The 24171-nt window shown below is 43.8% G+C and overlaps 1 protein-coding gene and 1 long non-coding RNA gene across 3 annotated transcripts in view; both read right to left on the reverse strand.

The window, feature by feature from the left end:
• Nucleotides 1-1234, reverse strand: part of LOC110363364 (uncharacterized) — a 53983-nt gene extending 52749 nt beyond the window's left edge. The window contains exon 1 of the long non-coding RNA XR_010471478.1: nt 1100-1234. This is a non-coding gene — a long non-coding RNA (uncharacterized LOC110363364). The remainder of the gene's footprint in view (nt 1-1099) is intronic.
• A 3978-nt stretch (nt 1235-5212) lies between these two features.
• On the reverse strand, nt 5213-24079 carry URB2 (URB2 ribosome biogenesis homolog). 2 transcript variants are annotated; one of them, XM_005508634.3, is made up of 9 exons: nt 23784-24079; nt 22083-22259; nt 17008-20386; nt 14653-14813; nt 13290-13400; nt 12124-12366; nt 10986-11076; nt 9448-9587; nt 5213-5946 (listed from the first exon to the last, which is right to left on the reverse strand). In XM_005508634.3, the coding sequence occupies exons 1-9, from the start codon at nt 23907-23909 to the stop codon at nt 5749-5751; spliced, it is 4626 nt and encodes a 1541-aa protein (XP_005508691.2). In that variant the 5' UTR covers nt 23910-24079; the 3' UTR covers nt 5213-5748. The 2 variants fall into 2 exon arrangements, with proteins under 2 accessions (XP_005508691.2, XP_064913808.1); XM_065057736.1 differs by lacking the exons at nt 5213-5946; nt 9448-9587 and adding an exon at nt 9766-10000 and having other exon boundaries at nt 23784-24070.
• Between the last annotated feature and the right edge of the window lie 92 nt (nt 24080-24171).

The following is a 24171-nucleotide window of genomic DNA, read 5'->3' on the forward strand; positions in this document are numbered from 1 at the left end:
TTCCAAATCCTCTCCACCAGCTATCAACAGAAAGGCCCCTGTCCTCTGGTTGTGGGGAAGAGCTAAAAGGGCATTACAACAACTTCCCTGCTGGAAACAGAGGGCTCAGGCGCTACAGCAGCCTCCAAGAGAAGACGCCTGGTTCAGAGAAGATTACCTGTGGAACTCCTCCCTTCAGGACACAATTCATAATCCGAATGCTACAAAAAGTAATCAAACCAAGACCAATTGCTTTGGAGCAGGAGCTGGTCTCCACCAGTCTTAAAAGAGAAGCCCTAGAACTATGTGTCAGAATAATGCTCTTCTGACACAACTCTATACCTAGAAAGGATCAGTCAGCCACTGCCAGAAAGTCCTTGCAAGCCTGGACCTCTTGCCACTTTATGGTTGCATTAAAAGATGCCTACAAAAGACAAAATGGATTTTGCCATTTTCGTTCACTACCGTCTTTAGAAATAGGTCCAAAAAGTTAGTGTCCTTCAGGAGAAAAGGGATGGCAAGACATCTTAGGCACTTGAAATGGCTTTATTCATTCTTCCAAAATTCTCTTGAAGAACTGCCAAGGGGGTTGCTAGAGGGCACTTCTAAACTAAAAGGTCTGAGGGGGTCACAGGAACACATTTTCTTTCAGAAATTTTCTAGGCTTTAAAGTCACCAAAAAAAAGAGAGAAAACAAAACCCTTACATAATTAAAAAAAAAAAAAAGTACACCAATACAAATCAGTATTACTCCACAGCAAGTCAGGTTCCATTTCTACTTGCCTGTGACAAGGGCAGATACAGTAACAGGAACATCTTTTTTGGAAACTTTAACCATTTGCAGAATACTTCACTGATCATACAGCAGCAAATTCAGCACTGCCAGCAATAATACAATGGTACTTTTGTATGTTTCTTATTGAAAAAAATCAAGCAGTCATTTTGCTGAAAATAAATACATAAATTTATCCATGCTTGCCAACACCATTTAGGACACAAATGCAGTCCTCCACCCGAATCGCTAGAATCTGCTTCAAGTAGAAAAGCAATCGTTGCACCTCAAGGTAAGTGTCCTCACAAGTCTGTAACACACAAAGATTATAGAATAAACCCTGTATACCTGATATCGTAGAATCACGGAATCCTGGGTTGGAAGGGACCACAAGGATCACCTGGTCCAGCCTTTCTTGGCAACAGCGCAGTCTAGACAAGATGTTCCAGCACCCCGTCCAGCTGAATCTTAAAAGTGTCCAGTGTTGTGGAATCCACCACTTCCCTGTGGAGATTATTCCAAGAGCTGATTATTCTTATTGTGAAAACTTTCCCTCTTGTGTCCAATCGGAATCTCCCCCAGAGTAACTTGTACCCATTGCCCACTGTCTATTCCATGTGACTCCTTGTAAAAAGCAAATCTCCATCCTCTTTGTAGCCACCCTTTACATACTGGAACATGGTGATGATGTCTCCCCTAAGCCTTCTTTTCTTAAGGCTGAACAAGCCCAGTTCTCTCAGCCTTTCCTCCTGTGGCGGCTTCCCAGTCCTTTGTGGCCCTTCTCTGAACCCCCTCCAGCCTGTCCACCTCTTTTTTGTATAGGAGGGGCCAAAACTGAACACGGTATTCCAGGTGTGGCCTGACAAGCGCTGAGCAGAGTGGGATAATGACTTCTTTGTCTCTGCTGGTGATGCTCCTGTTGATGCAAACTGACACCCTGTTGGCTTTGTTTGCCACAGGAGCAGCACACTGGTCATTCATACTGAGCTTGTTGTCCACCAGCATCCCCAGGTCCCTTTCCACTGAGCTGCTCCCCAGCTGGGTAGATCCCAGCCTGTGCTGCACTCCTGGGTTTTGTTCTTCCAGGTGCAAGACCTTACACTTGTCCTTGTTGAACTTTGTCAGGTTCTTGTTAGCCCACTCTTACAGCCTATCCAGCTCTTCCTGCAGGGTGGCTCCCTCTTCCAGAGTGTCCACTTCCCTGCTCAGTTTGGTGTTACTGGCAAACTATTATCACTGTAGGTGTCTAATGGTTCAGTAATAATGATATAGGAATCTCTCAAAGTACTCCTTTATTCATGCTATTATGTTTTAGCCCATACAGGAAGATCTGGAAGGAGCCTTCTGCTATCCAGCAGTCCCAGGCACACATCAAGAAGCAAAAATATAGGAAGTTACTGATCCATTTCCAACTCAAAGGAACGTACTCAGTATGTTCTCTCCTCCCAGCAGATAAGAACAGGAAAAATAACTTCTTTCTAAACTAGTAAAACAATTTCTACCAACTTGCACCATCATCTTTTCTGGCATTTCTATCAACAACAGCAAGATAAATCAAGCATCAAGCCCCACCTCCAGACAGGTAGAAAAATCAGCTGATTTTCACAGATGCTACACAAAACCAAGAGATAAATTAAACCAACATGATCTTTGCCAGTAATGACTGTACATCTTGTTCATCTCTTAATTTATATTTGAGTCAGTTTCGGCACAGCAGACCAGGCACTGCCTGGGCATGAATAACAAACACCACACCCAGAGTCACAGGCTGAGCCTGTGGCACAGCCAGCAGGACCCTGATGTCCCAGCCAGTAGGAACCTGATGTCCCAGCTGGCAGGACCCCGAGATCCCAGCCAACAGGATCCAGACATCCTAGCCAGCAGGACCCCGATGTCCCAGCCTGAGAGCTCTGCCTACGGGAGGTATTTCTATTATCGCAGCAGCAGCAAAAGCCCTCAGAAGAGATGGGCTGCGTCAATACTTGGAAACTGGACAAGTTTACCTGGTGCAGAAGCCTGTAAGGACTGTGCTTTTAGGGTCACTTGCACAAAGCTAACACTCAAGTGAAACAAAGGTCCCAATCCTGTCCTTTAGCCCTGAGATGGTGCTTCATCCGAACCATTTACCTTCCCAGTGCTCAGAGCTCGTCAACTAACCCGGCCTAGGAGAAGTTACTCCAAATCTGTGCTTTCAGAGGGTGCTCCTGTACGCTTGCAGGATGGCTCCATCGTGTGACAAAAGAAGAACACTGCACCCACAGGGGAATGGGCTCAATAACAAAGCCTGCTTTCTCAGCAGGTGGTCCTCTGCCAGTGACTTAATTTATTCTAGCTAACACCCAGAGCAGTTCTTGGACAAAGACATAGGATTAGCAAGTGAAATACAGCCTTCTTTTTAACCCCTTTGTACCTCCTACACAGAAATGCTGCTTTGTGTTTCAGAACTCCACTGCTTAGCCTGGAGTACGGATGTGGGATAAGTGACAGTTACACAGTGTATTTAAAATAAAGATTTGTGGCAGGGTTTCAATGTTTCATTCATGCAAGCACTGTGTCCTTTTTAATAGTAGGAGTTCGTTAGCTCCCTCACCCCTGTCCACGTCAGTTACACATTTTCACTTCCAAGCCAAGAAGTTAACATTTTTTTACAGTTACTATTAATTAAAGAAACTGGGTATTAACTCAAGTAGTTTACTTCCTTTAAAGCCATGAGTAAGATGTTATTTACTGTGTGGTCTACACTCAGCTTTTGAGCTATGTGTGTGGCTTGCAACCATCTGGCTACATCAGAGGAGCCTTGACAATTACATGCCAGAGATGCTACCTCACTTTCCTCCCCTGCTCCAAACCTAGCTCTCCTTTTTTCACTGTTCTTTCCAGATGCTCTCCCAACACTCATAACCTTCCCTCATTTCACTAGTGTATTAACTGGGAGGAAGAGAGGCAGGTGCTGATCTCTTCTCTTTAGTGACCAATGACAGAAGCCAAGGGAATGGCAGGAAGGTATGCCAAGGAGGTTTAGGTTGGACATTAGGAAAAGGTTCTTCCCCCAGAGGGTGGTGGAGCACTGGAACAGGCCCAAGTCTGGCAGTGTTCAAGAAGACCGGACAATGCCCTCAGACACATAGTGTGAGCTGTGGGGTTGTCATATGCAGGGATAGGAGTCGGACTCGATGATCATTGTGGGTCCATTCCAGCTCAGGACGTTCTGTGATTCTATGGTTCTGTCTTCAGCCTGGAGACCTCCCCACCTTGGTGCCCATTTGGCTGCACCCAGCTCATACACATTTCCCTTCTGGGACCAACCAGGCACTTCAGTGCCACACAGCCTGCTGGGGCAGCAGTAATTGCCCTTCACAACACTGGCCCACATCAGCTTTTCACCTTTGAAATAAAATACAGAAATGGTAGTGGTGTACAGCATCCACCTTAGATGAAGTTAGCTTGCTTCGTTAGCAGCCCATATGATGCTGTGCTTTGCATTTATGGCTAGAACAGTGTTGATAACATACCACTGCTGTGGCTGCTTCAGAACAGGGCTTGCTCAGTATTAAAGCTTTCTCTCCATGCTTCTTGTTCAGGACATGAGGAAGATCATCTCCAATCCAAAGGATGAAGTTTAGCCAGCACAGGAGGCTCCATAAGGCAAAGATGAAGTGCCTTGTCAGGATCACAGCCAGTGGGGCAGTGCAGGAGGAGGAGGAAGGGCTTCATGTCAGACAGCAGCTGCCCTGCCCTGCCCTGCCTGCCCTGTGGTCCAGCTCCACCTGCCTTGGCTCCCCCACAACCCCGCTCACCTCCTGTGTCTGTGCCACGTGTGGTCTCCCACCACAGCCAAACTTCATCCTTTGGACCTTGCTCTGAGGCAGAAGGGCCTAGTAAAAGCAGTAAGCCATATTCCAGTCTTCCTCTGCCCTGTCTGTAGATTAAAGCAGATAATCATGCGAGAGTATTGAGTTCTTACTAACTGCATGCACATGCGAAGACTGTTTTACCACTTAAGTAAAAGTTTGGATCTTTAGCCTCTAACATTTCAACAAAATAAACTTCTGTAGTCTAAGCTAATGAAAGGCAGCTATTTCATAAAGCTTCTTACACGCTCAAATGTGATTAATTTACCACAGCTTATTAAATTACTGTCAGCTGAGCTGCAGTAAATCCGGGGCTTGCTCTTGACCTAGAGTGAATGCAAAGCACCAAAGCTTGGCTTAGACCAAAGAGGCCTCAGATAGGTCTTGGTACTTAGCATTTGTCACAAGATAAAAACGTACACCAAGAGTGAGCGCAGCTCAGATGACCACGTGTAATTGCTTAATGACAGTAAATCGACCAGAGCTCTAAGCAGTCAGTCTTTTTGATTATCATGAGATCACAGGGTAATTAAGTTGGAAAGGAAATTCAATAGGTCAGACCAGGTTGCCCAGGGCTGGATTAAAGAGCAAAACTAACCAAGCAAAGATATACAAACTTTCAAATTTTTTACTGTATTTCCACAGTTTTGCACAGTAGCCTACACACAGCGGTGTAACATTCACGAGTTTCTACAGTAACAAAACATAAAATAACAGGGCATAAAAATAAGCACTTTAACTGCTTTAATTCTGCTTACCATGTAAGCGAGGAGTTCTAACCCTCACTGGCTTTTACACCAGACTATTGCTTCCACAGAAAAGCACTGTGATGTGCCAAAGCCTGACATCTGCTGCCAGACTGCAGCTTGCTCCCCAGGGCTCCCAGAGCACTCACCAGGGCCAGCACAGGTGCAGCAGTTCTGCTGTGTGTGGCACGCAGCAGGACCAGAGCTAATAGCACACCCTCCCTCCCCGCTCCCCTTTTCCCTTTACGAAGCCTGGCTGTACAGAGACAGATGCAATTCATGTTTACAGGACCCTCTTCAGATTTGACCTTACTCGTTGTCCCAAACCAAAGTTACTGAGGATTTTCTGAGCACTGTATGATCAATTAATAACTGAGTATGCAGCACCAGGCAGGATTCATCATGCAGTATACTTTTCCTCCCCCTGTTTTTTTGCTTTGTGGTAGTGGTTGTAATCACTATACAGATCCTTAAAGACCTCCCTTACACCTGCTGGTAGTGATGCATTTAAGAACTTGATGTCTCGTTCAATGCAAAGGTCAAGGATGTGATATATCCCTTCTGTGAGATGTTTCTTCACAGCCGGGTGCAAAGTCACCTACGAGAAGAACAGAATTGCATGAAACTTGAAGACAAAAAGGCAAAAAACCACCCCTTCCACAGTCAATATACATTAAATGCTGACAACATGTTATCCATTGCATCAGACCATCTGGAACAGTCCATTAGATAAAATCTGAGATTTTGACTTGTGCAGTATTTTCCTGATTTCTGCAAACATGTTTTGCAGAACAAGCATTCCCCTGGCAATGAAATGCACAGGAGTGCTACTGTACACATTGCTGAGGAGGCAAAGACACTGATGATCTTGAAATCACATGAAAATTCATCAGCAGAACAACTGTAATTAAAAAACTATAAAATTTATTTTTTATAACCTGCTCTGGATTACACATTCCAGTAGATTCTGTATGTGTCATACTAGCTGTATGCTACTAAGTCTCAGTTTCAAATGAGTGCTTCCTTTAGGCTACTCCATAAGCTACTTTGGGTAGTCAATCCATTTTAACTTATCATTTAATAACTTGATATTAATCTAACAGTTTATATCTGAGGACTTCAATGTATAAGCCTGCATAAAATAAGCCTTCAAAGAACTCAGGAGATGTGCGTTTCCTTTATCTGTTTTAACATCAGAAATCAGGTCCCTTGCCTGAAGACAGGCAGGAAGTTGAAGGAATACACCAAGTGACTGAGGACTCAGTGCCCTGCTCCTGCCATTACCCCTGCTCAACCCCTCAACTGGCAGAACAACCGCTACAACCAGGAACATCAGTGCTGACTCTATTGCTCCAGGATAACTGGAATTTGTCCTGTGCTCACAATCACTTGCTAAATACTTCACTGCCTGAGGTGGTGCTGGCCTTTGGCATAATCACATTATTTTTCTGCACAACCATGTCTTTGCTGAATCCCATGATTAGCTTTATGCCTCCAGACCTGAGCATCTGCACCCCAGGCCTAATGAAAATTACATTAAAAGCTGTCATTAAAATTCAGACTTCTTTCTTCCTGAGGCAACTAATAAACTTTTCACTAATGAAGTGAACTCCTAATCACTCTGACAGGCTCCTGCTCTCCTTCTGCCCCAAACATAAAACAGCTAGTATGTTTTATTAGACCTGCTAACATAGCCAGGAAAAACATAGAGCAGGCATTAAGACACGTAAGCCTTTCTTTAGGTTCGTGACCCCAATGAGTTTGCACGTCCAGAAGTTTGACATTTTTCCCCTCTACATCAGTTGCTCTATTGGCTGGTTTACAACAGATGTTATTTCTCCCCAGGCCATGCACTAAAGTAACAAAACAGTTGAGCATCACAACTCCCCGTGAATGCTTTGGGCCAGCCTCTCCCTTCCCAGGGCAGAGAAATCACTGCAGAGAATGAGCACAGGAAAACACACAAATATTGACAAGATGGACCAGCTGTCTCACTTGGGATAAGGAGATACCGCAGAGCTGCAGTTAATGGAACTGCACCCCTCACATCACAAATTAATCTGGACTCATGCCCTATCTGGGCCATTCCTGCTTTGTAGTGCAGTTACCCATAAACACCCTCCAATAACACTGTGGGAAGCAGAACCAAAGATTTAAACAGCTGCCACTACCGGCTGCCAGTTAATTATGCTTGTAAGTGTTTTATGGTGTACATAGTTAGCACAACCAATTTGTCAAGCGTTACAGAGCTCTTGATGTGAGACATCAAATGTGTGAAGAGATATTTCACTATTGCTGAGTTAAGCAACAGCTCATAGGCAACAAGGGAAAAGCACTGTCAACAGTATGAAAGAGGCTATAGATGCCACCCACTCCAGCAAGGAACCGTTCTAGATTAACACAAAATATTTCACAAGGATATCTTATTTCCTGGTATAAAGAGGAAGCACTGAGGGAACTGTTACACTGCTACTTTACGAGTAAGTGGACGTTTAGGCCCATGGCTTTCACCAGTTTTAGTCTGCAGACACTTAAAAGGGTTCCAGCAAGTGTGCAGATGCCCCTATAAAGATTTAAATCTACCAACATGTTTTCCACAGTTACCTTTGATGGAGCCCCATGGTCTTCAGATCACAGGCTGAAAGCCACTGATCTGGACTCAGAAGAATGACTAAAGGAGTGTATGTGAAAGATGTGTGATTCCCTAAGACAGGCGTGCTGAGGCCTCCCCTTCCTCCCTTATCCATCAATTCTCACCAGCCTAATGAGCAAATCATCGCTCACTTGTGCTCTATCTATTCTGTCAGACAGAAAACACCCTTTGTCACAGCACCTGGTGGCTCACTACACCCATTCCCCTTTCCACACCCAAAGGTTCCATGCATACACTGCTGATCTGTGGTTTCAGCTGTCATCCATCACCTTCCATTTCCCAGTGATCAGTATTGCACAAAACTCTCCTAGAAGTCTCATGAGACTTTGTACACTGCTGACACTAAGTGTCTTTTTAACTTGGAAAGGTTATTTGACAGTTCAAGTCAGGTTTTCTGAGTAAAGGCTCTGCATTCAGTAACAAACAGATTTCAGAGTTCAGAGATAGTCAATTAGAGCACAAGTAATCTTAATAGTTATTTGTTTCTAGTATTTCCTGAAGTACTATGTTTATTATGTAAACAATAACCAACTTACCAGGAACATTAAATAAAGTAGCTAAAAATTGACATATCCTATTGTTTTGCTCCTAAGCCTTGGAAAAAAGCTGGGCAATAGAGAAGGCAGCTGAGTTTAAGCTACCTAGCAACCTTCATGGTTAGTTACATTTGCTATACCATAATCCTTCAGCAACACAGCACCAGTTGGGATATTTTTGTGGGAAGAGAGCCTAAAATCAAATACTAAAACTCCTTTTTGCATTTCAGCCCATGCCCAGACCAGAGCCACAAAAAAACAATTTGCAGGCACTTGCAACACAAGCAGCATTCAAACCCTGGTGAAATCTAAATTTATTAGGCTGACAAGAATGACAATTTGAACTTAGATCTGGATGTGAGAAGCTACTGACCTGGTTCTGACATTCGTAATAGTAGGAGTAGTTCTTTTCAGCAAGGATGGGAATGATATCTTTGGTACAGAAGGAGAACTACTGAGAAGCTTGGTAACATTTTCTCCATTCGCTTACTCATTTAGACCAGATGAAAAGACATTTTCCAGGAGAATTTTTCTCCATCACTTTGCCAGACGGGCCCTAACTGCCATCAATCCTGGACAACTGAGACTAGCTAGAAGAATCTAACTACCACATGAAGAAGAAACACCACCCAATAAAGCAAAGCAGCTCTGTAAATAGGCATTGCATTGTTTTCCCTTAAAAAACAACACAGCCCACAACTTCAGAAAGTTTTCATGAGCTAGGTAAGAAAAATCCTCAGGAACTCTCGCTCAAAATAACAGAAAGTCTGGATCAAACCTGTAACCCATGAGGCACAGCAATTTTATAACTTCAAAGATTTTAAAAAACTTAATAGAGCTGCCTCTGGAACAGGAGCTCCAAAGCCAGTACAATACCACGGCATTTTGAAGATGGATAAGAACACGTTACCTTCTGCAATTCTGTCACATACTGAGCCACAATGAAAGCAGAAAACACAGTAAAGTCTTCCATTTCTGCAGCGATATGAGTATACATCCGTTCCACCAAGTGTGCACACTTCAGTATAACTTCAAACTCATCTGTGTTGCCTAAAATAGAAAGTGAGTTGCAGTCTGGCATTTAAGGCTTAAAAACACTAGGAAAAAAAAGAAAAAAGTTCTGTTATCTGTCAAAATGCTAAAAGCTGCAGCTATGATCCCTTCCGTGATTCAGTCCCAACCAGCACTGTGGAGGAGAGAACAAGGAGACTAGAAAATTATGTTCACTACCTACAGAAAATTAGAAGGCATCTCTTAGAAACAGCATAATGAGAAAGCTTTCTGATTAGATTCATTACATGTAATACAGCAGCAGAAGCCACAGCACTGGAGATAAAGTGAGACTGCAGAGATCACCTGAGAATTTACCCTTTCAGTAGGCAGTGAATGAAGATAATACAAACATGGGAGAAGGGAAATCTAGAAATAGCTTTCACGTTACCTGGTATGAAAATAAAACAATCCTGCAAAGATAAACAGCATGTTTTTAAACTTTAGGTTGCCATGTACCCATAAGCTTCCAGTGACCCTTGCCTTATGCAAACATATTACAGAAGCGAGCAAAGCCTAAAAGTTCGGCACCAGTTTAACATACCTGTTTTTCTATCATTGGGCAACATATCAGCTGAGATAAATCTGAACATGGAATAAACTGTAGGACACCAGTGGAAAACTGGGATACAAGCAGTTGCAGGTCATGAAGTCAACTTGTCTCAGAAAGTCACACTATTAATGACAGGTTACTTGTGTCCTGACCAGCGTAAAGCACAGGAGGATTGCCTTAATCACTGCGAACATCTTTGAGTTGGCTACTTTAACAATGTAAATTATTTAACAACTTCCAGTAATAAGTCTTTTTTCTTTCTTCCTTTTGAGATACTTAACTGCACTAATTCTAAATCCTTCAACATACAGATATATAACCTAATCCCAACTGATGCTTTAGATACATGTAATGTTCTGGCTTTATGCTTAGCACGGAATGGTGACAATTCAGGTCTGTAGTAAACATAGTTCCAGTCTCAAGAAGCTCCACTTAGTAGGATGTATTTGGGGCTGTAAGTTCGGCATATTAACGTGTATCACCAGAATCCACAGCCACTATGTTTCAGGCACAGGGTTTGATAGGAAGAGCAGAAATCGGGCACAGCAAGCCTTACTGGTTCCTGTCTACTTGCCAGCCAGTCAGTGAAGAATACCTTATTCACCTAAAGCAGTGCTATCTGGATGCAGCTCCACAGGAGCCCCAGTTATCCTCATAAGCCCACAATACTGAAAGCTCATCCTCAATGTTATGTAAAGGACAGATAGGGCTAATGGTTTAAATGCCACCACTAGGTTTTGAGGATTTGCTTCTGGTGTCAGACTGCCCTGTTCTGCACCCCCTCTTCTAGAATATACAAAATCACAGTGTGTATATGTAGTGCCAAAGTGGGAAAGAAATGGTACCTCTGTCTCCTTTCTGACGTCCTTCATGCATGACAGAAACAACCAGACGATGGAAACTGTTCAGAAAAGATGGTGTTGCTTTCAATAGCACCTGCAAAGACATGAAACAAAAACATCTGAGATTATGCAGTAAAGAGAGTGGAGAGGTACATCACCCCATAGGTCTGAGGGAAATAAATTTCTGTGAAGGAAGCTATACAGTTTATACAGCTGTCAGGAACAGAGACTGTCTTTTCATTCTGCACCCACACAGTATCTAGCACATGAGAATCCTGTAACAGGACGGCAGTCCTGGTCATATTCAAATATAAATAACAAGCAAACATCCTATTAGAGTTACTCCATCTCTCCAAAGCAGCATTTGATTTAGTATTTAAGGTCTAGGGAATTTTTTCTTGCTGGTAGAGAATCTGTGCAGCCAGACAGATTCACAGAACACTGGACCCAGGAACACTACAGATCACCATGTGAAACAGCCTGGGCAGGCAGTTTCCTACCATAGGGTTTTTGTAAGGGCACTTCAGCAATGTCTACTGCCTTGCTTTTAGAACTTGCCATTTCCTCATCTTTAGCTTTCTTCACTCTCAGTCGTAATACAAATGCATGAGGCCCTTTTCCTTTTTTTCTCCCACCTCTGCCTACATATTCCATGTAGGAGTATCTCCAACCCTGTGCAAGTCCTGGCACATCTTCACTTTCCCATGCCAGCAAGCTGACAAGAACACCAGGATGGTACAATGCTTGAGGGTCACGAACTTCTAACACGTCTAAGCCATGTTTTCAAAGGACTGCAGAATCTTAATTTCCAGTGAGAATGAGGTTCTACAGCCCGAGCCATTTGTGCTTCTATAAATCAACCATATAAAAAGGGCAAGTTTTATTCTGCTCTAGCATCAGATGTTCATAAGCAATCTGCTGCCAAAGACCAACAACACAGGCATAAAATAAAGCAGGAAAGCAACTGCAATGATGTGATTTTGAGATTCCCACCCTTTAAAATGACAAGCAGTACAGAGCACTTTTGTACTATCAGGACAAATTATTTCAAAACCCCTAGTAAAATAAAATTTCTCATCACTGGCCTCTATGTTGTTTCTTTCTACCTTTTTTGCTTCCTCCCACCCCCTCACACATATACCTTTGGATGACACTGCACAATAGAGAAGAGCACTTCATGGACTCCTAGGAAGACACCACGATAGTCTTCTGTCTTCAGACGATCCAGAGGGACTGTCAGGAGAATGGTGAATGCCAATGCCACGTGGTGTGGATTCAAGAGAACCCCTTCTCCTTGCCTTAGCAGAGCTGCTACTGTCTCTAGAATAGGTATAACTATGGTGGGAATCAGCGACTGGTCCTGACAGGCCTCTTTGGTTTGCATCTACAAGAAGAGAAAAACAGATAAGGAGGAGTGTGTTAGCCACCTCTCACTAGTATTCACACACCAGAGAACCACAGTGCTCTGACTTGAGGCAATACAATTAGCCTGGTACAAGCTGGACTGACAGGAAGACTTCTGCACTTTAGCCATTTTTGTGCTGCTGCACTGTGGGCAAGGATGCATATGATGCATTTCCAGCAAGCACTGCTGTGAGCGTGGAATTGTAACTCCTTCCCAGTCCAAACAACCAGCACCTCTTTGCACCTCCTCACATCAACACAATGATGCAGTTCTTTCCCTTACAAGCATGCAGACCTACCAAAAAAGGGCAGAAACGGCATGCTCATGATTCCCAGGAATTGTAGAGCCAACCTCTAAAAAATCCTGGTCTAGAGACACCATCATCATGAGAGAAGAAAAACCTATATCACTGGGTTTGTATGCTGTACAAATGAAGGACAGGAAACTTGGATTGGGTTATGTTCCGTTAAGTTTCCCATTCATAACTCAGTGAATTTATATTACCCTTTATTTTTTTTTTAATATGATCACATTTTTCTTTTTGTTTTGCTGCTGCTGGCTTCTGCTGTGACACGTGGCTGACAGTTACCTTCACCTTTGGACAGGAGACACAAGACTTTCTTCTCTGCAGCCTATCAAGTTTCTCTCAAGCTCCAGATTCAGCCACAGAAAATTACTGGTAATAAGAAACGGATAACAAACACACTGCACTCATATGAGGAGATTTACTTGAAGGAGGAGAGAAAGGGTTGCGACTAAAAAGTGCAGGTGAATCTGGTATGGATTTCTCTAGTATCCACAACTTTTTTTCCTGTACGCCTCTGTGCATGTTAGATGTAACCGCTACAGACTTCAATAAATAAAAGGGATAAGTAATGGAGTTACAATAAAGAGATACTTACAGCTAAAGCTGTGATTATCTGTGGGCTGGCAAACCAGAAAGCTTTCTCTTTGTCTCCACTTATCGGGCAGCTCAGCAACAATTTGGTTAGCGTAACAGCTGACAATACTTCCTGCAGAAAGCAGATTGATGATCAGTCACGGGTACAATATACACTGGCTCCTTTCAAGTACAGAAGAGCCCTTTCAAGGGCAGTGGCAGTTTTGAACGTTACCAGAGCCTTGACACATGAAAGTCCTCCCACCAACAGATCTCTCTGGAAACTGTGAAGTAAACAGCAGCTCAACAAAATGCAATATGCTGAGCAGCACTGGCCCAAATGTACTGCATGCTACATTTAATTTAGAATCAACTTACTGTACAAAAAGGCTTATGTGATTTTTAAGAAAGCAAAGCCTTCTCCTTCAGCTGCCACTGGATAACAGAGGGAAGTAGGAAGAAAACAGGGACAGCAGTACACTATGCACTAAGAATCCTGCATTTGGTAGCAGGGGCTTTTTCACTTGCCGGCTCTTACGACAGACTGATAAAAGAAACATATTACAAGCTATACTCAGGTGGTAGGAAATATATGCATAGCACGGGAATTCCAGATACACTTTCAAAATGACATATCAAAAATTGATGCAGCACAACTGTGTTTATTTCTGAAAAATAAGAAACACCCAGATAAATGCCCAAGTTTAATCCAAGTTTCATTCTCAAGTCGCTGAGCTTTCTATGGAGGGTACAGCTCGCCTTTTTCCCCAAAGTATTCCATATGTCATCACTGCTGCTTAAGCTGCTTTGGAGAAAGGCACAGTATTTATAAAGCTACTGAGTGGTATCTGGTTACTACAGAGTAAAAGCCTTTATAGAGACAAATACCAAAAGCACAGGTGCAGTATTGGTTTTACTTAAAATTGCCAGGATTTCTAAAAGTGCCTTTAACCCTGTTAAGAAGAGCCACAGACAAACAGCAGTTAAACTTACTGACTGCTAGTATCTGTTGTGCAAGTATAACAAAATCTCAGCATGGCCTGTAACATCACAGCTGTGTGACTTCTGTTGACAATACATTAATTAATGTATTACTAATTAGTATTAATGTATTAATGGATTAAGACTGCTGAGTCCTTAAACTGGACAGAAAGTTTTTCCAGTAAGTTTCCATGGTCCTTCCACTTCTCTCAATTTATATCCAGAATATATCTCAACACAGTCACTAAGCCCTTAACTGTGCAAACTAATTTGACCTGACCACTGAACATAAATCAGGAATAAGAAAAAACACATTTATCAGATTTATCATTCGGTCAAAAAAAAATTCCAAGATACAGAAAACTGAAGAAAGAAGTTGAAAATAGACAAAGCTTATGCCTTACTTTAGCGTTTTGTTGCCAAACGTTCCTCATTTCGAGTCCCTGCAGCACCAGCCTCATTATGGCATAAAACTCCTCAGCAGAGCAGTTTCCCAGCAGCTGGACAAGCACCTCTGTCAGCTCCGCCTCCATAGTTCGGATCACCTGGGTTGTGACTGCAGGATCTGGGTATTCAAGAGACAAAAGCATGTCTTAGTGCATTCCCAAGACAGGGACTTCCACAGGTAAGAACAGGGCAAATCGAACCTTAAAACAGCTCCGCAGGTACCTTTTTAACACTCAAATGCACAGAAGACCCCATGCTTTCCCTTTACCTCCCTCCCTAACAGCGCAATGAATTGCTGTTCTTGAGAATTTCCTGCCCTAGGTTTCAGAGAGCAGTCCTCATACCAAGAAAAAGCCTTCAGCAGTATGGAAATACTACAACAAAACATGTGCACAGGCCAAAGGAGTCAGCTAAACAGGCCGCAGGGCTTTACTACAAATGCTGGCCACAGAGCAATCACAAGTCACAAAACCATTAAGCTGACAAAGTTTAGGTCTCTGCTGATCATAAGTCATACTTCCCACTTGTTCAATTATTATTACATAGGCAGTCCTGGACTAGCTTGTATCTTCATTGATTCTGAAGGCCTGCTTTTTAGCTACACAAGTATCTACAACAGGGGTGTCGAACTCGTTTTGACTGGGGGCCACATCAGCCTCGCAGTTGCCTTCAAAGAACCAAATATAATTTTAGGACTGTATTAATGTAACTACTCCTACAGTTATACAGTCCTAAAATTACCTTCGGCCCTTTGAAGGCAACCACGAGGCTGATGTGGCCCCCTGGTGAAAACAAGTTTGACACCCCTGATCTCCAGGACCTGTGGCAATGCTGAAAGACTTCTTCAATACGAATCCATATTTCATCTTACTGAAGACTTATTCACCAGAAATTCTTACAGATTTTTACAGTGATTAATTACATAGTCAGGCTAAAGCACTTTACCAATCTCAGACAAAGTGAGGCACAGGATGTCAGCAGAAGTACAGCAACTGACACGTCCTCACGGTCCCTAGTTGCAGTGTGAAATCCCCACTCTCAGTGCCCTCACTGAAAACCACAACGCTGAGGGATCAAAACACAGGCCAGGGAAGAGACAGAGACAGACTTTGCCTGCATCTGTGCGTAAGTTCTAGCTCAAACTCAACTGTATAATGCAAGATCAGATTTTCCATGGAGAGCTGTGCTCTGTTCTTCACCATCTAATGCCAATATAAACATTGAGATCATGACTGTAGTACACTTGAGCAGCAGCCTCCGCAGTGGGGTGCACCCACCCCAGGACAGGCACAAGACAATCCATTGGGGTGCAGGAATTATAAATCAAATATCTTTAATAAATAAAATAAAATGTAAAAATAATGTTTATTTAATCTTTATCTCATGCTTTTTAAACTTTTGTGTGTGTGCTTCAGAACGTATGCAGCATACCAGTAGAGCAGCACATGAATATCATTTATAAATAAATATATACTGAGGCTGCATGCTCTTTTTTTTTTATTATTTTTACTCATAGGTGTGCACAATCAGAAATGTTTGGAGATCACTGCACTACAGCATGTTAGCAGTAAGTTTGACAAATTGTAACTGTTTGGAGAAGTCAAAGAGAACCATTATGTCAATGTTAGTTTAGTTCATCCCACTTTCTGAACAAGACAATACAGAGGAGCCATTACGCCACACAGTTGGCAAGAGACGTTTGTCACGTCATTTCTAGCCTTGGCTCTTCATTTTATGACGATAAAGGGACTGATCTGCCAGTCTCCCACAGACTTTATCAGAATTACGGGTGTTCAGCATCTTTAACAGTTAGGTGATTTCCATTGTTGTATAACCTTGCCCATCAGATACAAAAACAGATGAGTATTTTACTGTAAGGTTCTCTGAGATCCTCAGATAAGATGTATCAGATCTGACCTGGTGCACATCAGCTGTTTCACTGGTATCTGCTACATCAAGGACAGGAGCAGGACACTGCACCTTCAGCCTTATACCCAGAACTATCACCACATTCCAGTTACTGGCACAATGCTCTAAGGGGATGAGTAACTGAGGACCTCAACTCTATTAAGATGTTTGTGTCTTCCAGGAGAAGTTCGTTACCAAATTAGATGGTGGCTGTGATCCAGGTACCTCAACATTGCCTCCTTAAAAATGTTCCTGTTATGCATTCACAAAAGAATAGCCTACTGCTTTAACACAAGTAAATAGATACAGACTTTTCAAAAAGCCGTATGTTTTACTAAAGAGCTTTTAACTCGCCCCTGTGCTGCAAAATTAACCAAGTGCATGGAGAGTGGGAATTTTCATACCAGTGAGGAGTTTCTTCATAGCAAAAACAACCGTGACTGCAGTTTCTTTTCCGGGATACAGCTCTGGTACCGAGCAGAAGACGGTCAGGAACTGCAATGCAGACTGAAGGAACTGCAGATTACCTCCTGCGCAGGGCAGCTCTCTCAGTATCTGAGAATAAAACTTTTGGTACAGTTTAATACGGGGTTGCTCCAAAAACCCACTGAGCTCTATCTGACAGCTCTTCTTGACAGCATAGCTCAGATCTGCTTTGAGAAGAGTAGTGACAGACGGTATGAACGCTACAGGCAAAGGCTGGTTTTGGGTGTTACTCTGAAGACCGTGTTCAACAGTTCTGACCATCTGCAGAACTACTGGCTCCAACAGAGCAGACGCTACATCCACAGACTGCAGCTTCTTTTCTGGCAGCTGCTGAAGGTAGAGTGTGACTACATGACACAGCGTGGTGAATGCCATGAGCAGTAACTGCCCAGCTGCGGGATTCCAGTTTTTGCAGCCTCGGCTTTTGGCTGCACCAACATCTGGCTTGCAGCTCACCAGGAACGACATGAACTTTTCCAAGTTGAGCTTCACACTTTGCCTTCTTTCAATAATCACCTGAAGAAAGTCTTCCAAAAAGTCTTGGACTTCCTGGAGATACTGTGCCCAAACAGGAACAGTCAAAATATCAGTGAAGAATTTACTGGCTGTGAGCTGTGAGGTCATGACAGCCTCAAGAATATCACTGGCATGAAACACCTTAAAAACTGAGTTGGCATTCCTGCCAGCTTGCAGGCACCTCAGGAGGTGGCAGCAGGTACTTAGAAACTTCAGCAGTAATGGCTTGCTGCAAGAGACACTTGCCCTGGTATTGGCTAGCAGGGACAACAGCACCAGAAAACACCGGGTACAGTCGGAGGGAAGAAGACCGTCTAGTTTCAGAAGAGAAGCAATTTCTAGCAAACCCAAAAACCTTTCCAGCTGACTTTCTTTAAGCATGACAGGGCAGCCGTTTTTTACTAACAATATTATACACTGGGCAACTTTCTCTAGCGTTTTCCAAGACAAGCTGAGCTCGTTCTTCAGTGGTTTGTTTTCTGATGATGCTTCCAACAGGTCAACATGTCTGCAAGCAGCCAGGATTTCTTCGTGCCAAGGGATATTACCTGCAGAGAGCTGTTGAAGTGGCAGATCTACCGAGTCCCTGGCAGCAGAGGGCAGCACCTTAGCAAACTGATGAATAAGACTGGTCAGAAAAGCACAATGCAGGACCTTCATTTCCGGGAGAAAGGAGCTTTGCATCAAACCAAGAGATATCTTTCCAATGCTGATGGAAGACTCCGTGTCTGTATCAGCTTCCTGAGCTTTGGCCAATACTAATGTCTCCAAAAGCATGTTTGCAATGTACTCTACATCTTTCAGAGACATATATGGCAGCAGGATAGTGAGGTTGGAAATGACAAGGTGCCAGTGGGCCGTAGGGTAGGTGAGATCACTTATTGCAGTGATATCTCCATCCCATGGTTCAGATTCTCTCCTGCTCATGCTGGATCTCCCAGACTCCACGATGAAAGCTGCAGCATGCTGTAAGGCCTGCAGGTCTGCTTTGGTCTGCATTAAGATCATCTTCATTTTCTGAAGTGTGAGCAGTTCTAAGCAATATTTGCTAGTGGAGGTAAAACTATTTGCAAGTTCCATGACTCTCTCCCATGACTGCTCCTCCGCACCAGGGAGGAAAGCCGAAATGCCCCCATGCCTTGCAGCAGATGCAGAAACAACACCTGCAATTTCAGCTGCTGGAGACACATATTTACTGCAGCTAACGCCAAACAAAGTGTCTACCTCAATCCAAGTGTAAACAAGGAGGAGAGCAGAGTCACTGGCTTTTCTTAGCCAAAGGTCTGGCTTTTCTTCCTGTCTTCTAGGAGCTTGCAGCAGCTCCATCAGTGGCTGAATTATTCCTTTCTGCATCTTTGCCAGCAGACTCTGAGTGCGAAGGACCACAGGTGAAGGAGTGACATCATCTAGGCTCCTCATGTTGAACAGAAAAGCATGCAGCACTGAGCTCACTGACAGCAGCTTCAAGGCCATGTCAGCCGACCCTTCAACAGCAGGAACAATAAGGGTCTGGCATTTCTCCACAAAGAGACACAAAATGTCCAGAATCTGGTTGGGCGGCAGTTCAAGGAGGCACTCACGAAGCTTTGCTGTCAGGCCAGCAGAGAAGACAGGCAGCCTGAGCTCATCAGCAGCCGGCCGGCAAATGACTGTCAGCACCTCCTCAAAGAGCCTTGGGAACTGTCGCAGTTTGGAGTAGGTCTGAAACATAGTGCTGATGAGGGACTCCTGGGGCTTCTTCGTACGTGGCTCAGAGACCTCGGCATCAATCCAAGCTGAGGCCACTAAGTCATCCAAGTCTGGCTCTACTATAAGGTGGTTTAATGAGACTAGGAGTTTGAGACACCTGAACCAAGCAGGGACAGAAGCTTGGGAGTGACTCATCAGCATCTGTGCTAGCTTGCGGTAAAACACGAACTGTATCTCCTTGTGCCGGATACGGTCACTGGCAACATTATAGACATCACTGCTAAGCACCAAGTTCAGAAGCTGTTCCAAAGCAACCAGCTCTGTGCTCCAGTCCGCAGGAGAGAGTGTATCCTCCCTCGCCTCCTGCTGCAGGCCAGAGAGCCTGAGGCAGCCAAAAAGCCTGCTGAGCATGTGGAAGCACACGAGGTGGTTTTCTGCCTTACAGTACGAGTCCAAAAAGAGCTTATATAGCAGGGACACCGAACCAGCCACAACAGCTCCATGGATGGCAGGTTCACAAAAGCCACTCGCCAGTCTGGTCTGCACTGTGTTGACTGGGAGCAAAAGACTTTTCAAAGCTCCTTTCTTTTTCTCCTGGAATTCCTGTTCTGGCAGCAGCTCCTCTTTGTAGGACGAGAAAAGCTCAGGCTGGAATAACCCAGCCTGCAGCAAAGTTTCTACTTGGTTTCGGATTTCCTTGCTCAGGTGCTGACGCACATGGTTGTCATCTGCTTGTGTCCAGCTCCTCACAGTCAGCAAGTGCCTCAGGAGCAGACATGGCTGGAGCAAGTGACTTGTCACTTGCCCAAACACACGATTTGGGTTAGTTTGCTGCCTCTGGATCAGGAGGTATTGAGCAAAGGTAAGCTGGAGGACACTGAACACCTCGGAGCCCACAGTGTTGTCAGAAGCCAGCTGCTGACATGCCAGCTTAGACAGCTTGCTGAGAAGATCAACCAAGAGTTCACATTTTGCTGTGTAAATGATGGAGAGTGAAGGAGTAGAAAGAATGCCACTGGAGCAACTCAGCACAGTGCCAAGGTTTTGCTGTGTTTTTTGAGAAAAGGCCTCTGATAATCTTTCATTTATGACCTGAAGATTGGAAACAAACAAAGAAACCAACCAGTTAATTTTGCACACAAAGATAAAATTCACCATAATGAACCAACACCACCTTCTGTGAGCTCTGGCCGCAAGAAGGAAACAAGGACCTGCCAACAGCTGCTGCTGGGCCTCTTGTATTGTGGGTCTCAAATCAGAAATTCTTCTGGCCAGAAAAGCATTCCTGCATTTGTTTATACCACAGGATGTGTAAGGAAGCCCCAATTCAGTATGTTTGCTACCTGATCCTAACAATTGATCCTACAGAAAGGGAGTAGGGGTAAATTTCCTCCCTTCTTGCAAGGTCCCCAAAATTATGTTTCAAACAAGCAACAAAAAAACCACACACTACACACTTCCAACCTTTGATCCAGGAAGCTTATTTAGTAAGAATGCCCACAACTAAATATTCTTTCCACATTTTAAAAAGAGCCAGTTTCCTGTGCTGATATCTGGAATGTGAAGGGCTGTTCTCTCTCCTCTTTAAGGGATGCACAGTTCTAAATAATTGATGTTTACTTGAACTTGCATTTCCCTTCCTTTTCTCAAACTTTGTGTTGATTTCCCTACATTTTTTTCCTTTGATTCCCTTTTCATTTCTTCCCTTTTCTCACATCCAGAAAATCTTGTCAGCAAACAAATTTAGCAACAATCTACAACTCTGCCTCTATTCCAGAGTTAAAAATCTCATCTGTCTCCTTACACCTTACAGCAGACAGTTCATCTCCTCAGCTCAAGCGTCACTGAACTAAAACAGATCCTTAAATTCTTTCCACTGGACCCTCTACCACTTCTGGCCTCGGTCTTTAGGGTACTCTGGTCTATACCTCTCTCCTAATCTTCAGACAGGCAGGTTTTCACACTCAGTCCGTGTTTAAAGTCGGTGTGCTTTCTGCCTAACATCTCTGAAGCACAGATCGCATCCAACCAATTCTCTGTACTTCACAAATCAATTTCTGCAGGTAAAGACAGTTTTCTCCCGCTTCCTTCCAACTGGATCACAACAAAAAGGGTCATTTTTCCAGCCATTTTGATGGCATTTACAGCCATCCACTAATTCTTCTATTTCTGTAACCGGGAAGCTGAATAAGAAGTTAATAAGAAGTTACACTTTCTCGTACACTTTCTCCCCATTCACTTTCAAATGAGGTTAAAATAATGATATGATTAAGATATGATATGATTAGTAATAATTTGGTGCAACCCCCGTTCAGAGTCATCGTAAGAAGCTGCAGTGTCTGCTGAACAGCACGTCACTCTGCACAAGTACTCATGTCACGCACACTGATGAGCCCCACAGTGAGGGAAAAATCTCTCTCTTTAAGAATCCCAGGCAAAATGGCAATAAAAGCAGTAAATAATACAGAATAGCAACATATGGAACCAAGCCTTTACCAACCTATTAAAATACTTAAACGAGTTCACTCTCTGATAGTTTGAAGAAGTCAAAGACAGGAAATTAAGGCTGTTATTAGAATGCTCTGCCATTTTCAGCCTTAGTGCTGCAAAAATACAAATTGTATTGCAGAAAAGAAATAGAGAAATTTTTATTAAAGGTCCTAAAAGCCATCTTATTAATTATTCTATAATTCAGGTAACACTCTATACAGTGAGGAAAAGTCACATACTGTAGAAGACACACACACTGCTATCCAGCATGTTGCAAAAGATCCAGAGTTTTAGTTACCTGTGCCACTGAAAAACTGAGACCGATTGTCTTTCCACTCTTTAACAGATTCTGTAGTCTTCTACTATGGATAACGTTGTCTAAATACGCCCACAGTTTATCAACAACTTCATCCTCCAGTTCAGGTTTCTTATTGTAGTATGAAACCAGTGCATGGCTTACCCAATCGAGTAACACCTGTTACAAAAGGGAAAAGAAGTAACCTTTAATAACCCTCAGGTGAAAACAAGACAAAGGTAGTACCTCTTCACAATTACAGCACTCATCCCTTGAGAGCTGCTCTACATCCAAGCAGAACAGGCTCTGACTTAGCAGAGAAGTCCACCCTTGCGGGTTTTAACTAAGATCTACATTCCTTAGAGCTTTCATTCTAAGTCAAATGTTGGCCCTGTGCTGCCCTGTGCCCCCATAAGGCAGCTTTAAGGAGTCAACATCCTAAGGCCCTTTCAGGCTATAATTCTGACAGTCAATACTGATTAGCAAACATAGTCTTTTAAAACAAAACATAAAGAATCAGATGGTTTTCACTTTCTGAGCGTTGGTATTCCTTCCACATCCCCTTCTTGATATGCTTAAATTTACTACCTAGAAATTCAGTCCTAGGAATTTTGACAAGCAAACTGGAAAAGGTTGAAACCTATTTATTTAAATTATTGATTTCAAAATAAAATGATGGTGTATGGCTAGATCTAGTTTTCTAGGTAACTGAAAAAACAGGAACTCAAAACACTGATCTCAGATGGCACAAGCACTAGGCTGCACAAGACCACAAGGCTGGGGGAGCAGTACAAGACACTCCTCACTCGGGGAAACACTGGACAGACATTTGGGAAACATGGTCAAAGCAGAGGACTAGAGGGGAGAGGATGGTTTCCAAGCATCTTCCAAGGAGATGCTCATGAACCCTGAGTGCACTCTCTCCATGTGCACAAACTGAGAGCACCAGGAAACACGTGTGTAGCTACAGTCGCTTCTCCCACTCGAGTCCTTGTTCCTAAGTAGGACCAGAACCATCAGACTTTAGAGCATCCTGTGTAGGATATAATAAACCATGCTAATGACAGTTCTGTTGACAGTGGTCTCTTGTCTACCTGGGAAACAGAACATACACCAGCCCCTCTATAAGAAACACTCCGCAGGTGTTTCTGCTGGAGCGTCATGAATCATAGAATCACAGAATGTTAGGGATTGGAATTGGCCTCAAAAGATCATCCAGTCCAATCCCCCTGGCAGAGCAGGAACACCCAGATGAGGTTACACGGGAATGTGTCCAGGTGGGTTTTGAATGTCTCCAGAGAAGGAGACTCCACAACCCCCCCGGGCAGCCTGTTCTAGTGCTCTGGCACCCTCACCATAAATAAGTTTCATCTCATATTCAAGTGGAACCTCTTGTGTTCCAGTTTACACCCATTGCCCCTTGTCCTACCATTGGTTGTCACCGAGAAGAGCCTGGCTCCATCCTCATTACACTCACCCTTTACATATTTATAAACATTAAAGGTGATGTTATGAAAACATTTTGTACAAGCACACAGAGATCAATAGCCGTTCATAATTCATCATCAGAGCCATATTTGCACTACCACCTGGGGTCAAAAGCTGAAGCAACTAGATCTGGATTTTATTAGTCAATTTATCCCCAACAACAATCAATTATCGGGAATTTTTTACTTTCGTTGCTTACCATTGAAAAGTACTTACTTGCTCTTTATTAGGAATAACGCACTGGTGGGAAATCCAGGCAAAATGGGCTAGTTTGAGTTTGTCTTCCCAAGAAGTCTTGGCGCTTTTCAACTTCGGGTAAATGCCGGAGTAGATGGCGGCCATGGGGACAGCACATGGGCCTCCAGAGCCGGCGAGACGCGGCTGAAACAAAGGCCAAAGCTACGGCAGCAGGACGGGAAGGCGGCCACGCACCCGCTCCTCAAGGCCTCCCCGCCAGCGGGGCGCCCCAGGCCCTCCAGCCCCCTGGCCCGTCCCTCGCTCCCGCCGCCCCCGCTCCCTCCGGCGCTCCCCGTCCCGCCGGGCCCACGCCGCTCGCCCCGCCCGCCCCCCCGCCAGGCAGCGCCAGCCGAGCGCCGAGTGCGGG

The sequence above is a fragment of the Columba livia genome, chromosome 3 (genome assembly GCF_036013475.1).
Source record: "Columba livia isolate bColLiv1 breed racing homer chromosome 3, bColLiv1.pat.W.v2, whole genome shotgun sequence".
Lineage (NCBI taxonomy): Eukaryota > Metazoa > Chordata > Aves > Columbiformes > Columbidae > Columba > Columba livia.

What these genes read in the sequence shown, in the direction of transcription:
- URB2 (XM_005508634.3), bottom strand. Translation starts at nt 23,909, where the DNA reads ATGGCCGCCATCTACTCCGGCATTTACCCGAAGTTGAAAAGCGCCAAG. An exon ending in TTTGGCAACAAAACGCTAAA is followed by an intron (nt 13,401 to 14,652) that starts GTAAGGCATAAG and finishes TGCTTTCTGCAG; the next exon opens with GAAGTATTGTCAGCTGTTAC. An exon ending in ATGTGACAGAATTGCAGAAG is followed by an intron (nt 5,947 to 9,447) that starts GTAACGTGTTCT and finishes TTCTTCTCGTAG; the next exon opens with GTGACTTTGCACCCGGCTGT.